The sequence below is a fragment of the Trachinotus anak genome, unplaced genomic scaffold (genome assembly GCF_046630095.1).
Source record: "Trachinotus anak isolate AG129_WGS33_773 ecotype Australia unplaced genomic scaffold, CSIRO_AGI_Tana_v1 ptg000021l, whole genome shotgun sequence".
Taxonomy (NCBI): domain Eukaryota; kingdom Metazoa; phylum Chordata; class Actinopteri; order Carangiformes; family Carangidae; genus Trachinotus; species Trachinotus anak.
This window is the reverse complement of record NW_027273872.1, coordinates 6,780,560-6,795,131: the sequence shown is the minus strand read 5'-3', so window position 1 is coordinate 6,795,131 and position 14,572 is coordinate 6,780,560. Positions and strand designations below refer to the sequence as shown.

The 14,572-nt window shown below is 39.8% G+C and overlaps 2 protein-coding genes across 4 annotated transcripts; both read left to right on the top strand.

Moving 5' to 3' along the window:
• The first annotated feature begins 452 nt into the window (after window positions 1–452).
• On the top strand, window positions 453–4,546 carry LOC139605526 (alcohol dehydrogenase class-3). The gene is made up of 9 exons (XM_071457062.1): window positions 453–592; window positions 1,104–1,205; window positions 1,537–1,678; window positions 1,779–1,866; window positions 2,112–2,331; window positions 2,924–3,184; window positions 3,439–3,574; window positions 4,115–4,253; window positions 4,349–4,546. Exons 1-9 carry the CDS (start codon window positions 575–577, stop codon window positions 4,371–4,373), a joined length of 1,131 nt encoding a protein of 376 aa, XP_071313163.1. The 5' UTR covers window positions 453–574; the 3' UTR covers window positions 4,374–4,546.
• Window positions 4,547–5,970: 1,424 nt separating this feature from the next.
• Window positions 5,971–13,350, top strand: LOC139605527 (eukaryotic translation initiation factor 4E-1A-like). 3 transcript variants are annotated; one of them, XM_071457064.1, is made up of 8 exons: window positions 6,108–6,234; window positions 6,349–6,481; window positions 7,514–7,617; window positions 7,948–8,043; window positions 8,422–8,485; window positions 10,551–10,664; window positions 11,053–11,192; window positions 11,903–12,162. In XM_071457064.1, the coding sequence occupies exons 2-8, from the start codon at window positions 6,440–6,442 to the stop codon at window positions 12,015–12,017; spliced, it is 675 nt and encodes a 224-aa protein (XP_071313165.1). In that variant the 5' UTR covers window positions 6,108–6,234; window positions 6,349–6,439; the 3' UTR covers window positions 12,018–12,162. The 3 variants fall into 3 exon arrangements, with proteins under 3 accessions (XP_071313164.1, XP_071313165.1, XP_071313166.1); XM_071457063.1 differs by lacking the exons at window positions 6,108–6,234; window positions 6,349–6,481 and adding an exon at window positions 5,971–6,070 and having other exon boundaries at window positions 11,903–13,350; XM_071457065.1 differs by lacking the exon at window positions 6,108–6,234 and having other exon boundaries at window positions 6,334–6,481.
• Window positions 13,351–14,572: the final 1,222 nt, after the last annotated feature.

Genomic DNA, 14,572 nt, shown 5'->3' with positions numbered 1-14,572 from the left:
GTCTCCTATTCACAGTGATCATCAGTGAACAGTGAACAATTTATATCATTTTACAATAAGATAAACACAAGATAAATGTCACAATAAAAGAAACAGGAAAAAAACAATGAAATAATAGATTGTTTATCCTTGTTGATAAAGAGAAAATATAGCAGTGCTGTCTGTTAGCACTCCAGTCACTGAGAGGATAAGAACAATAAAATGCATGAGTTGTTGATCAATATTAAGTAGACATATTGTTCCTTTTTAGTGTTGTATCATTACATCTCAGGTAAAACCCTGTGCTCGTTGAGAGTTTCATTCGTGCGTTTAAGGAAAACTTTTTAAAATCATGTGAAGGACAATCGATTTTTATACAGGATCGATCAGATCAATCAGTACTGGACACACTGGCGAAGGAGGCTCCTCTGAAAATGTTTTCGGGGTCTTTTTTCTCTCCTCGTCTCTGATACACCGCCTGCGGCCGACGTGTCTGCGTCATGCGTGGGCTGTGCGTCCTGCTCTCTGATTGGCCCGGACGCAGACCGCTTTACGGCCGCGCACCGCCCCGTCCTTCCGTGCTGAGAGAGCGAACATGGAGACAGCTGGGAAAGTAAGTACGTTCCCCACAAAATGCGCCGAGGCATCCCTGAGAATGCACTTTCCTCATGCACCTATCGTCCAGGCGGCTTCTGTCTCACCTGTAGCATGGAAAAGGGAACTTGCAGACGTTCACAACAAGTACAAAGAATCACTGTTGAGTGGCTTCACCGGGGTCTGGGCTCGGTTGGTTGCAGCTGCTATGTGCAAGCTGCTGTCGCGCTTGTCCTGAAAGATATTTTCAAAAATCCAAAGTAAAGAAAAGCCAATAAAGCACATGAAATTAGTTTAAGTGGATAAAAAAAATTGCAGCCACTTCTCGCCCATTACGTTAAAATTGTTCCAGCATAACTTTAGCGGCACTGCAGCAGTGAAGTATTGAAACTCTTGCATAAGCCCGGGTACGGTTCAAAGTCTGAGCACACCGTGCAGCCGGCTCGGCCCGTCACAGACACCGTCGAGCTGCACTTCCTCACCTTATTTTAACAGCATTGCATGAAAAACATCCCGTGCTTCGCCCTCAGGTGATCAAGTGCAAGGCTGCTCTTGCCTGGGAACCCGGGAAGCCTCTTTCCATTGAAGAGGTGGAGGTTGCACCACCGAAGGCCCATGAAGTCCGCATCAAGGTAAACCGAGCCATTGGCCGTCGCAGAAAAGCCCAACGTGAATGCAACTGATGAGGGAGCCAGCTCAGTGAGGAGGCTCTTTGTAGACGCATTGTGTGCAGCTTTTGTGTTCTTCCCAGGGTCATGTCTTATCAGCAGGTGAAGCAGAAAAATGACTCATCAACCCTCCCTGGAAGAATCACACATAACCTTTGTTTTACGCTATGTTTTACGCTGCACACTATGTGGATAATAATATTGTTTCAAAAATGAGGTATGACTTAATAATTCCTAGAAAATACTGTGAATTCAGGAGTAACATTTTGTATCTGACACACACTTTACCTCTCAGATCTTTGCCACAGGGGTGTGTCATACAGATGCCTACACCCTGAGCGGCAGTGACCCCGAGGGTCTTTTCCCTGTCATCCTGGGCCATGAGGGTGCAGGGACAGTCGAGAGTGTCGGTGAGGGTGTCACCAAATTCAAGCCAGGTACGGAGCTACTGGTCAAACTGCTGGAACTTGTTTGAGCTGTGTTACAAAGAAGTGCTCCTGGTACGACTTTAACCGTTGACTGTTCTCTTTGACAAAGGTGATACCGTCATCCCTCTGTATGTACCACAGTGTGGCGAATGCAAATTCTGCAAAAATCCCAAGACCAACCTTTGCCAGAAAATTAGGTAATGTTTTCAGACTTTCTTCAGTGACAAGATTGAGATTTTAAAAGTGTATTTCTCTGTGGCAGAACTTCAACCTCAATAGTTGATGTAATAGCCTCTGGTACCTCACCCCAGGGCAACCGCATCAATGCTCAGTCGTCATCACTTTAAGCTTCTGTCTGCCCTGCAGCGAGATACACAGCAATTATATTTCATCATACACACATAAAATGAAACCATCCTCTTCCTGTGCTTCCGCCCTGCAGAGTAACCCAGGGCCAGGGCCTGCTCCCTGACAAGACCTCCCGCTTCACTTGCAAGGGAAAGCAAGTGTTTCACTTCATGGGTACCAGCACCTTCTCAGAGTACACCGTGGTGGCCGACATCTCTCTGGCCAAGGTGAACGTGAATGCACCACTGGATAAAGTGTGCCTCCTTGGATGTGGCATTTCTACAGGTTACGGTGCTGCTCTTAACACTGCCAAGGTGGGTATCACAGGCTGTCAATAAATAAAAGCATTTATTGATGATTGTTTTTTTTCTCTAAACCACTGGAAAGTTGTGACACATGTTATTGTTTAAAATTGTTTATGCAAAACATGTTTGTCACAAAGTGTAGCCTCAAGGGACCAATGAAAGAGATTCAAACTTTGTCACTGTTGCCAGGTTTCACTCTGAAATAGGTCACCCATATTAATCGTGCAGAACTGATGTGAATAGTTGCCAGGGGCTCAGTCTCCAACTTGGAAACAGACAATAATGCTTAACAAATTCACTTGCAACATTTCAATAAACCATTTAATGTATCTTTACAGAAAGAATGGCATGGGACCTGATGTGTGTTTCCAAGTGTTTGTCACCTTTTTAATCCCTGGCATTCAAAAGGCATTAAAAAGAGAAATGAATTGCTGAACAAGTCAATATAACATGCAAGGACATTCAGATATTTGTAGATGTAAATGTGATTAGGCTACATCAGCCAAAACACATTTCATGTTCATACATAGATTTTCTGTTTGCAAAATAATGTCGTAATACTTGAGTTCTCACGTTGCTTTTCGTCTTCATGTGCACTCAGGTCGAGCCTGGTTCGACATGCGCTGTCTTTGGCCTTGGGGCTGTTGGCTTGGCTGTTATTATGGGTTGCAAGGTAGCCGGGGCAACCAGGATCATCGGTGTGGACATCAACCCTGTGAAGTTTGAGAAAGCCAAGGAGTTCGGAGCCACTGAGTTTGTGAACCCCAAAGACCACAGCAAGCCCATCCAGGAGGTTCTGGTGGAGATGACTGACGGGGGCGTGGACTATTCCTTTGAGTGCATTGGAAATGTGCAAATCATGGTGAGACTTACTGTGTGTTCACATTTTGTTATGCAAAACATGTGGCACATCACATAGATACAGAAATAAGCACAATGTAAAACACTGTTATAAGTTAACAGTGTTCATGAATCATCTTAGCTGGGCTGTTGGAGCCCGTAGAAGAGCTAGTGCAGATATTCATTGTGTTCAGTGTAGTCGACAGGTGGCACAAGCAGCATATGAAACACTATTCATAAGTTGGAGGAGCATAGTAACCATTTTTTTTATTTCAGAGAGCTGCTCTGGAGGCATGCCACAAAGGATGGGGTGAGAGTGTCATCATCGGTGTAGCCGGAGCTGGACAGGAGATCTCAACCAGACCTTTCCAGCTGGTGACAGGACGAGTGTGGAGGGGAACTGCCTTTGGAGGTGAGTGACTTTGTTAGGGAATTTCTTGTCATAAAGGGCTTAATGCGGTCTGGCAGCAGTTCCACATTTCTGCAAGTTCAAACCCTTTTGCTTAATATAATCTCAGACAGGAAGCAGTTCTATACTGAAGTCAAATCAATGGGCTTTTTTTAGCATCCACTTTTATCAGGCTGAGTTTAAAAACTGGAGCTAAAACCTTTCTTTTAATGACTTGACACAAAGATGGCAGATTGCTCGCTAATGAAAATGTATGTAGATGTGGTATTTAGTTAGCCCTGAGGTGGTCATCAAACAACTGAAGAAAGCATCAGCTGTTTTGCACCTTGAGGTGCAGCCTATAAATGGAACAAATGAGTTATCTTAGTGTGGTAATTTTAGTTCTTCTACCAAGCAAAGCTTGACCAGCTATTTATATAGTTTTCTGGGGGAATAAGTACCTTGCTCCAGGGCTTCTGCTGCTACAGTAGTGTTATTCATACTGTTTAGTTTTAGCTAAATTAAAATTTAAGTTGCTAAACTAGTTTTCTTATTCACCCCCAGGATGGAAGAGCGTGGAGAGTGTTCCTAAACTGGTGGAAGACTACATGAACAAGAAGCTGAAGGTGGATGAGTTTGTGACCCACACCCTTCCCTTTGAGCAGATCAATGAAGGATTTGACCTCATGCATGCTGGAAAGAGGTGAGAAGAACAGTTCATTTACACATTCAGTGCACATAAGAATCATAGTTCTTTATTTCCCAGCCTAACATGTTCTCTTTTTTTTCTCACTGCAGTATCCGCACAGTGCTGACCTTCTGAAGTGCCTACAGCATTGACTTCCTTCACGTCCGGCCTTTCAACAATGTCCTTCCATAGTTGCAGCACTTAATGCATTTCTCTGCACTTGTTTGATGATCGTTTAAGTGTTACAGCATAATTCTTATTAATCCGTTCAAAACAAAACAGTGTTATTAAAATCTTTTGAGAATGCATTTATTCTCCGCTTCCCCTTTTTGTTGCTCATTTACTGACTGATGTGATGTTTTATGAGAAAAAATATTTATGTATAAAGACATTTGGCTGAACAGAGTTTGTAGCATGCAAACAGCATGTTATTATATGACTTTAAAGTTCTGATCAGAAGCCTAGAGAGCATACAACAGCATGATAGGATCACTAGGTTCATCCTGAGTAAAAGATATTAGTAATCACACCATCAGAAATATTTGCTCTAGCACTCAGATGAACACTGATTATTTGTAGATATCCGTACTAAACCTGCACATTATAAAAGATATGTATATTTTCATGGGTACAATGTACTTAGCCTGTAACATATTTCAACAGCTTGTGTTTTGCAATACTTCCCTCTCATTGCAATGCAATAATAATCTCGGCAGTCATCTATACATATTTCTCTATGCTGCCTGCACTTCTAACTGATCTTGCATAGATAGCAGTGTATGAGTAATCCAAGACGAGCTTTTATGCAAAATATTCAGCCACAGGTTGTGCGGCACGGAATGGACTGTCACTCTTTATCTCATTTTTGTGCCTGTTAAATTTAATTTCAGAAAGTGTCTCTGGCTGTTTGAAGACGTGTTCTTGTTTCTTATCTACTGCGTTGACCTTTTAGACTGAGATTTTTTTTTTTATTAGGGGTTATATAAATAAACCACCTGACCACCAGGCATTGCAGGTATCAACCTGTCTCAAGGTCCCCCGCCACCCAGACAGTATGAACAGTAACACACTGACATTTATGTGAACAGTGACACACTGACACAATCACTATCAACCATACTGCTAAAGAGACTATGATAACAGTCAGGTGAACTGCAAGAAGGCAATTTCTCTGGTAAAACAGAGCTTGCCAAATTCATTAGGAGATTTATTTTTCTTTTACAGATAATCTAAGGTGGGGGTTTTTTTTTTGTTTTTTGTTTTTTTTCAATAATCTGCCTGTCCTGCATATTATGCCAACAAAGTAACAATGTGGAAAGTAACAAAGTACATTTACTTAAGTACTGTTCTGAAATGCAGTTCAGGGGTACTTCTACTTTACTTGAGTATTTCTGCTACTTCATACTTACACTCCTACATTTCAGAGGGAAACACATTTTTAACTACACTACATTTATGTGGCTGCTATAGTTATTGGCCACTTTTCTTATCAGGATTTATATTTCAGTGTATGAAATATGCCTTGTTATAGGCTCATCCAACAGGTCAAATTAGTCAAATATGTTGATGAATCACTGATAATATTCCAATAATATGCATAATAATAATAAATACAACACCCTGAAAGAGACCCTGACTACTTTTACTTTTGATACCTAAAGTATATTTAGCTGATAATATGTAATACTGATGAGACTTGTTACAGAGTATTTTAATCGTTGTTCATCTTCTTGCGCATGCGTCATGTAGAGCACCAGATGGCCCAATCAGCTATTTTAACACACTCTGAAAAACTGAATGCGATATCCCCGAAGATGGCGACTGCTCTGGTGGTGAGTGCGCTGCTACATCACTCAGCTCGGGCTTTTACCACCCAAACAAGCCAGTTTATCCAGTGTTGAACAAACCAGTGTTAGAATACAAGTTATCGACAGGTTTGACAGAGTAACGGACAGCCCTGGCAATTCTGCAAACTTCCTGTTATTACCTGTGGCAGGTAACAGGAGTCGCTAGCCAAACATTTCGAATTTAGCATTGTAGATGGACGTTTGTCGCTTTTCCTGAATTATCCCCAACATTACCTCTTGTCAGACGTGTTCATTGTGTGCAGGAACCGTCGTTAAAGTGTCGCCAAAGCTGGGGAAAACACATTGTTGTTAACACACTGTTGACCGAGCGGATCCCTCAGTCGGTACCCTGAGATGAACTCTGATTCTTGGATCAATGAGGGGAAGAAAGCTCCGGTAACGTTCATCTAAATGGTGTTTCACTTGCTAACTTTAGTCTGTAGGGGTTGGAGAGATCACATCAGTGCCTGTTATTATGTAGTGTGAAACAGTGAACATGCGATAAATGATGATGTTGTGAAGGCGTCTGCTGCAAGAAGTCTATGCTTTAAGTTCATTGTGAGTTTACCTTCTCTTTGCTGGATGGATGTTATGAACATAGGTCTGGGCAGGGTTTGTTGTTGGGTTGTAAGGTGTCCCTGTTACGTCTGGTGGGTTGAAGGGGGTCACATTTGGATAAAAAGCAGTCCAGTTGTGTTTATGATGTTACCAGCCAAAGCCTTCAACACAAATGCAACTAAAAGAAAGGGTGCAATGAAAATAACTTGGTATTATTCTTTTTGACACAAGAAGGAAATATATGGGGGTGTTGTAGAAATATTATCTGCAAATGTGTGTGGAGAGTTGTGAAACTATCTCAATCTGTCTCAGTTGCGAGTGTGTAAAGGAATCTGCAAATGTGTATTCAGATTTGCAACTGTACTGAGAAATGAGAAACTCTTAAATATACACACACCTATGTGTATGTGTACAGTAATTTGTGAAAAACTTATGTACAAATGTGAAAGAAAATGCTTCTATGTGCATGCAAAAATCTGAACGTAAATGTCTTTTTAATGTGAAAACTTCAGCTTCAAGGGCTGGACACATAGACAAACAAAATTCTGCTACACTCCTGCATGTATGTGTGTGGTCAGTGTGTGGTGAAAACTGCAAACCTCTGCATAATTACTCATACTCCCAAATAAAACACCACCTTCCTATCTACAATCCTCTCACATATCCCATGCCCACTCACAAAGTATCACAGCTGTGAACATAAAAAATGTATATGTATAGCAATCAAACGAAAGAAAAGTTAGTAATTGCTAACAGCACAACAGTGCCAGTAGCTGTCATCATCACATATAGTACATAAGAAACATGCTAATTTCTCCTTAGTCTCTTTTTAATGCATGTTTGTACTGTTTTGTTTTTTTTTTTCTTTAGGCGTCAACTTCAGTTCCTACAAATCCTGAAAAGGAAAAATGTGAAACAGCCATTCCAAAGGTTGTGAGTTCTGACGCATACATCAAGCACCCACTACAAAACAAGTAAGACTGCACTGCATCACCTACCTTCTATTGTTTTTTAAGAGTCAATAAGTTATTAGCTCTTACCTAATGCCATCAAACTTTGTAAGGATGGAGACCATGAAGAGCTCATTTTCATTTTAGAAGGATGATGCTGCCAGTTCAGTTCCATTCCTATATGATTAATTAAGACACTTCGAGGTGGCTGGGATTTGAGCAGGTATCGTTCATCCCGCTGTTAAGTACAATAGCTATGTAGGAAATGTGTGGTCTTCTAATGTAACAGTTTGTTTAAGAGTAAAATGGCAAATGAAGGCAAAGCATGCAGTTGCAGTCTTTTTTGATTTGCAGGTGGGCTCTTTGGTTTTTCAAGAATGACAAAAGCAAAACATGGCAAGCCAACCTTCGTCTCATCTCTAAATTTGACACTGTGGAAGACTTCTGGGCGTGAGTATATTATTGCTGCGCATGTGACTGCACTAAAAGCTGTATAATTACACCCAACCTATTCACAATCAGATTAGTTGCAGATCAGTTTAACCATTTGGGAGGGGCAAATTAAATTTGAATGGCAGTAAATAACATCCTGGATTGTTTTGGTTTTTTTGCACCTGTTGTCCCCTTAGCACCTGTGCTGGTCTGTAAACTGAAACGAAATGCATTTGATTGATGATCAATTTTTCACCAAGACAACACTATTATCTGTCAGTTGTTGGTGATATGAAAGGTTAAAATTCATGTTGCACCATGTTTTTAGCCAGGCTGCTACAGGTTTTCTTGTGTGTGTGTGTTCTTAAACATAAAATATCCTTCTTCCTTTCTCAGATTATACAATCACATTCAGCTCTCAAGTAACCTGATGTCTGGTTGTGACTACTCGCTGTTCAAGGTAAGAGTGCTTTTATCACTGTCTCTCAACATTGTACAATAGAGCCACTTAAAACTATAAATTGTATTAGCTTCCACTGTTAAAATGGATAATAATGTTAATCAAGGTGGAATGGACAGGGTTATAGTGTCAGTTTGTGTCAAGGACTGTAGTTGAGGTCCATTGTTCAGAGCCAAAAAGGAAAAAAGTATTTTAGTGTATTGTTGTTCTGGTCCATTTAGAGCACACTATCTTACTACAAAGGAACCGTGTTTGTGCTTTAAAACACAAACTCGCATGGCCTGATGGGTAATTCATTTGAGTTTTGTTGATTTGTAATCCTCCATCATCAGTGACACATGTACCCAGTTGTTTTCTCTGGTGGCCACAAAGAGCTTCTGGAAAAATAGTTAATTATGACCATCAGTCAATATAGACTGAAACTGGACTCGCTTGTTAAATATGGAATTGCCTCAAATCCTTTCATTTATATGCTGCATGGTTCTCCAGTGCATATCTGACAAGACAACAGATGTTATCTGTTGTTTGGTTTGGCTTTTTAAGTGAGTGTCACACATCCAGCCTGTTGTGTCGCATTCTTGAGGAACTGAAGGAAAACGCACACCTGTTCCAGTGAGGTGCAGGTTTGAATGTACACATCAAAGAGGAGAGCTGCACACACAACTCTACAGTCTTTTGATGCAGCCATTTAAGTTGTAATTCTAATAATTCGCATTCTGTACATTTTGCCTTTTTAGTGGTCTGTGTTGCATTCTCATCACACAGTTCTCATCAACTGTCCAAAATTATTATGGAGGCAAAGTAAATCCACCTTATCAGGTGCTGTCAGTGTGGTTGTTTGGCCGACATCAGACAAATGTACCACAGAGTGTTTAAACCTTGCTAAACAAGTTAGGTGTGCACACACCCGAATTGACCATACCAAAAACAACAGTGCTGTTACTGGACAACTTTATCTGGTGCTGCTTATGGTTTGAGCACAGAATTGATGGTTGCCTTTCTGAAGCACAGAGCTCATGGTTTCAGACAATCCAGATGATGAACCTTATTAGCATATATGTCTGTTTTATTCTCAATTTATTTCCTGTTGTCAGATAAAGAATGTTAATGTTAATGTTTACTGTTTGTTCATTCTGTCATTCTGCTACGACTTGGATTTTGCAGTACCATCATAAATGTGATAAACATGCACGTTTTGGTTTTATCATGTTTTGGTTTCAGCACATGCACAGGGGAGCTCTCCTTCCCACAACAACTGATAAATATGTCACACCCAAAGGTTGCATAATGCAACGTGCAGTGCATGTTGGTTAGAAATTTGGTCTGACTTTTGCAGGCACTGTAGAATGTCATTATGTCACTTGACATTAAAACTTGTGGCACAACTTTGCCTTGATTGGCTTAAGGCTTCACTGATGCACAAGATGTGGTACATTTTTATTTGAAGAACTTCAGGTCTGTTATCTCCTATAGTTATCTTTTCCTAAGGGGATGCAATTTATTTGATCTCCTCCTTCTGGCAGCTCATTTACATATGGGCACCAACAATAAAGAATTAAATTTTAAGCTGTAAAAACAGTTTAGTTTAGGAGTTTATTGTAAAGAAATAATGCCCCTTTATTTTATTTGAAAGGGAAATACTGTTTATGTTTTGGAAGTGCTGTACAGGATATTGTACAATTTAAAGTTGTATCAATCCTGAGAGTGTAGGACAGTTAGTAGAGACCAGGATCTGGCCGACTCGTGCTGCGTTCAGGAGTCATTCTGAATAACTTTCTTCATGAGGGATAAGATTTAAAAGGTTATGTCAACCCTTATGTTCCCTTACATTGCCAATAAAGTGAAAAGAGGTAGAATTATGTTTTGAATGGTGTATCCTTTTTATTTTTGTAATACAGAGATATAATACTGTCACTTAAAAAAAAAAAATGCAATAAATTTTAGGTCATGTCTCCCATGGCTCCTATCCTAGTCTAAAGGGCAACTGATAAATTAAACATTTGTTCATTACAGTTATGTTGGGAAATTTATAGTTTCATGAACTTCAACTTTTATTTGGAAACAGGATGGAATTGAGCCCATGTGGGAGGATGAAAGGAACCGACGAGGTGGACGTTGGCTGATAACTTTGTCCAAACAGCAGCGCAAATCAGACCTGGACCGGTTCTGGTTGGAGACGGTATGTTCAGTCATGTCGCATTGATTCCATTAACTATGCCATTATTAGTCTTATAAATAAGCCTATTTCATTTTGACACACCGCAGCAGGAAAAGCACAGGTGTATATAATAGAATAAATGATGGCTGAATTCCATGTAGCTGCTTTGGTTTCAGGATGCTGGTATTGTGCATGCTGGCACACTGTCACACTAATGGCTTCCTGGGATACTCGAATAGAATAGAGCTATTGTTAAATGTTGTTTGTAACACCTGTTCTCTTTCTGCTGTGACAAGTCAAAATGTCTGCTGTGAAAAAGATCAGCAGTTATCAGCTACTAACTGCCACTAAAAAGTGAAGAACTGCTCCTCGATAACGAGACATTTTGAAATGTCTGTTTTTCCTGCAGCTCTTGTGTCTGGTGGGTGAAGCTTTTGATGATTACAGTGACGACGTGTGTGGAGCCGTCATTAATGTCCGAGCCAAAGGAGATAAAATAGCAATATGGACCACAGACTATGAAAACAAAGAGGCCATCACACACATAGGGTGAGCTGAGGATGTCAAAATTATTGATGGAAAATTCTCAAATATAAAAACAAACCAAAAAAAAGTAGTCCTACTGAATTTAAAACCCCTGGAACTGCAGAGGGCCCATTTGTCAAATAGCTTTTCTCCACATAGACCTTTTTCATGAATAGTTTTCTGAACAACCAGTTGTGCACAGCCATGCAACTAGAAATGACATCAAAACAATAAGAAGGATTTACTGTATTGGCTCTAATGCTGAATGCCTCTATCCCACAAAGAGTCATCTTGGGTTTATAACATCCAGTCTTCAGTGGATGCCAGTATGTATTGCACCTATCTTAGTGTTTTATACTTGCATAGATTTTTTTCTATTGTTTGTTGATCTGGTGACTCCAGCTTTTGCCCAGATGCGTTGTTTTCTTTTTCAATAGAGGTAGGGATTTTAATCCAAGTATTTTAACCCCAATGGTTAAAATGAGCAGCTTTTATTTTGTTCACTAGCACAGTGATAGATACCAACAACAGCTGGACAACTCCTGGTATCACTGAGCTTTTCAGACCTGTGGGAAATCCCTCAGGGGCAAAATACATAGAAAATGCCTTATCAGGGGAAAACCTCTGCAAACTAGTCACAGATAAGTGTATGTGTAATGTATTCCTAGGTAAAGGTTTTAGTGTGCATTACCTAATATGTAGTGTATGTTTCTCTTCTGTTTCTTCCCTTTTAGGCGTGTGTATAAAGAGAGATTAGGCGTTCCTCCAAAAGTGATCATTGGATACCAGTCGCATGCTGACACGGCCACAAAGAGTGGCTCCACAACCAAGAACAAGTTTGTTGCCTGAGGACCATTACTCAGAAACATCAACTGTGCTGTTTGTTTTCTGTTGCCAACAAAGATTTTCTGTAATTTTTCCATGAATGTAACTGACATGTTTATCTACCAACAAAGATTTGAAGTGGAGATAAATTTGCCTCCTTTTTGTTGTCCCATTTGTTGCCACTTTACCAAAGCTTTTGTTTATGGTGAGAGTATGTGCAGTTAAAATGTAGCACTATTGTTTGAGGGCTTTATGATTTTTGTGGTGGAGGACTGAAGATAAGTAAAATGTTTTGAGGGCCAGTTTTCAGTTTCAAATGCAACTGCACATTTCCGGTGAATTTTTGATACTCCCATAGTGTGCATCAGTTTAGTTTTTTTGTTTAGTTTTGTTTTTTTTCTGGGTAAAGCACTTGATATTAAAGGCAAAAAAAGAACACAGTAAAAATAAATCTACTTTGGTATAAACTGTAGCTTTTTTTTTTTTTTTTGTTGTCAAGCCACTCAATTCACAGTATGGGATTATTGTATATTTTGTTGCACAATCAGATTTTTACCTATACATAGGGTTGCAACCCACACCCTCAGAGTGAACAGAACTTCAGAAATGTTTTTTATTGCCTCCTGTTCTGATAGAATGTGAGAAGAGACAGAATGTTCTGACACCTTTGTGTAGTTATCAGTCTGACATATTTAGAAGTCACTTTATCGCCAAAGTTAAAAACAGGATGTTTGAGTTTGAACTCTTCAGTTTCTTATCAAGCAGCTTGTATAAAATGTAAGTGTTAAAACTGAGACCGTTTTGAGGAGTGGAAAATATATTGCCATACTTATGCTTCATACCAAGTGTCGAAAGAATTTGAAGTTGATTTCTTCGCCACTCAAGTAAATGGCAAATTTCACACTAAAATGGACCAGAAGCGCAGGTAATCCTGCGTTCATACCTGAGCTGTCAGCATACTTTATACTGCTCAGATAAATATCTGGAATTATAGGTTTTAGAACACAGAAAGATGTCATGACAACAGCATTTTGTACCACAGTGTATCTGTATTTTCTGAATATACATATTGTTAGGTACTAAAGATTTTTGTTTTGTGAGCAGACAAGCCATATCACAGCGTAAAGTATTTTCTTCAGTTTGAAAGTTTACTTTTTTGTTTGGTATTTGTTTTGATGATGTACTGCTAAAGTTTACAAAGTATAATTATTTCCATTCCAGATTTTGTTTTGTATGTGATAAAAGAAAAAAGTACTTTTTGGAGGGATAGAACTGTGCCTTGAATGTAACAGCCTGCTGCATATTTCTGAGCAGTAAATGTACAAAGGATGTGATGTAAATAAACATGTACAGTGGATTGTGTTCTTTCAACACAAGCTGTTTTTAATTCTTCATGGACTTATTATCTTGATCGTTAAATTGGAACAGAACACTATGAAAAGAGGCTGGAGCGTGCATGGCATTCACTCTAAGTAGAAAACAAAATCACTGACCATTTTATTAGGAACACTTGTATACATGTTTATTCATGCAATTATCCAGTCAGCCAATCACGTGGCAGCAGTGCAATGCATAAAATCCTGATGCAAGTCAGGAGCTTCAGTTACTGTTCATATCAAACATCAGAATGGGGAAAATATGTGATCTAAGTGACTTCACCAGTCATGGTTTGAATGCCACAACCTAACTACTCCCAGCATGACAATGCATAGTGTCACAAAGCCAAACTCATCTCAAACTTGTTTCCGACATCTGCAGAAATGATGGGATGCAGTCATGTCAACATGGACAAGAATCTCAAAGGAACATTTCCAACATCTTGTGGAATCCATCCCATGAAGAACTGAGGATGTATAGAGTAATGGGTGGCCCTACCTAGGATTAGTACGGTGTTCCTAATGAAGTGCTCAGTGGACGTATCTTGAAAGCTGTATACATTAGACACAACACTAATATATTAAGCCTTAAAATTCAGTGTTATGGAAGCTCCATTTATCTAGATAAGTGAGCCTACTAAGCTGTGAACAGGGTCTGAAAACTTCTTTCTCAGTAGCTCTCATCTTTCTTTCAACTCCCCACTTTTTGCATAAGTTGGAAACCACACAAGATTTGATACCTTGTTCTTCAATAATAAAATGTTTGCATGAGGCTGTTTGTTTTGTTGGCCTTGCAACCATATTAAGGTAGATTTAGAGATTCCTGTAACAGCTGCAACGGCAGTCATTTATGGTCCCCACCGTTAAAAGGCTACACAAATTGCAGTTGGACTTAGAGGGGCTTTAAGTAATCTATCACATCTATTGACTGCTGCTTGGGAGCAATAGAAGCATAGCCCCTCCTGTCCCTTTGAAATAAGCTTCCCTGTAATTGACACAATCAATCAAGGCACATCTTAACACTAAAGACAACTGAGGAGGAAATTAGAAGAGAGATCCACAGGAATGTCTCACAAGATTGTAAGGCTAAGGGGTTTACGTCACAATGCTAAACACAACACATGACCTTTGTTGAAAGCTTTAGAGCCTCCTTTGTTGTGTCACTATCAAACATTTAAAGCACTCTGTGCCTCTGTTGAACAG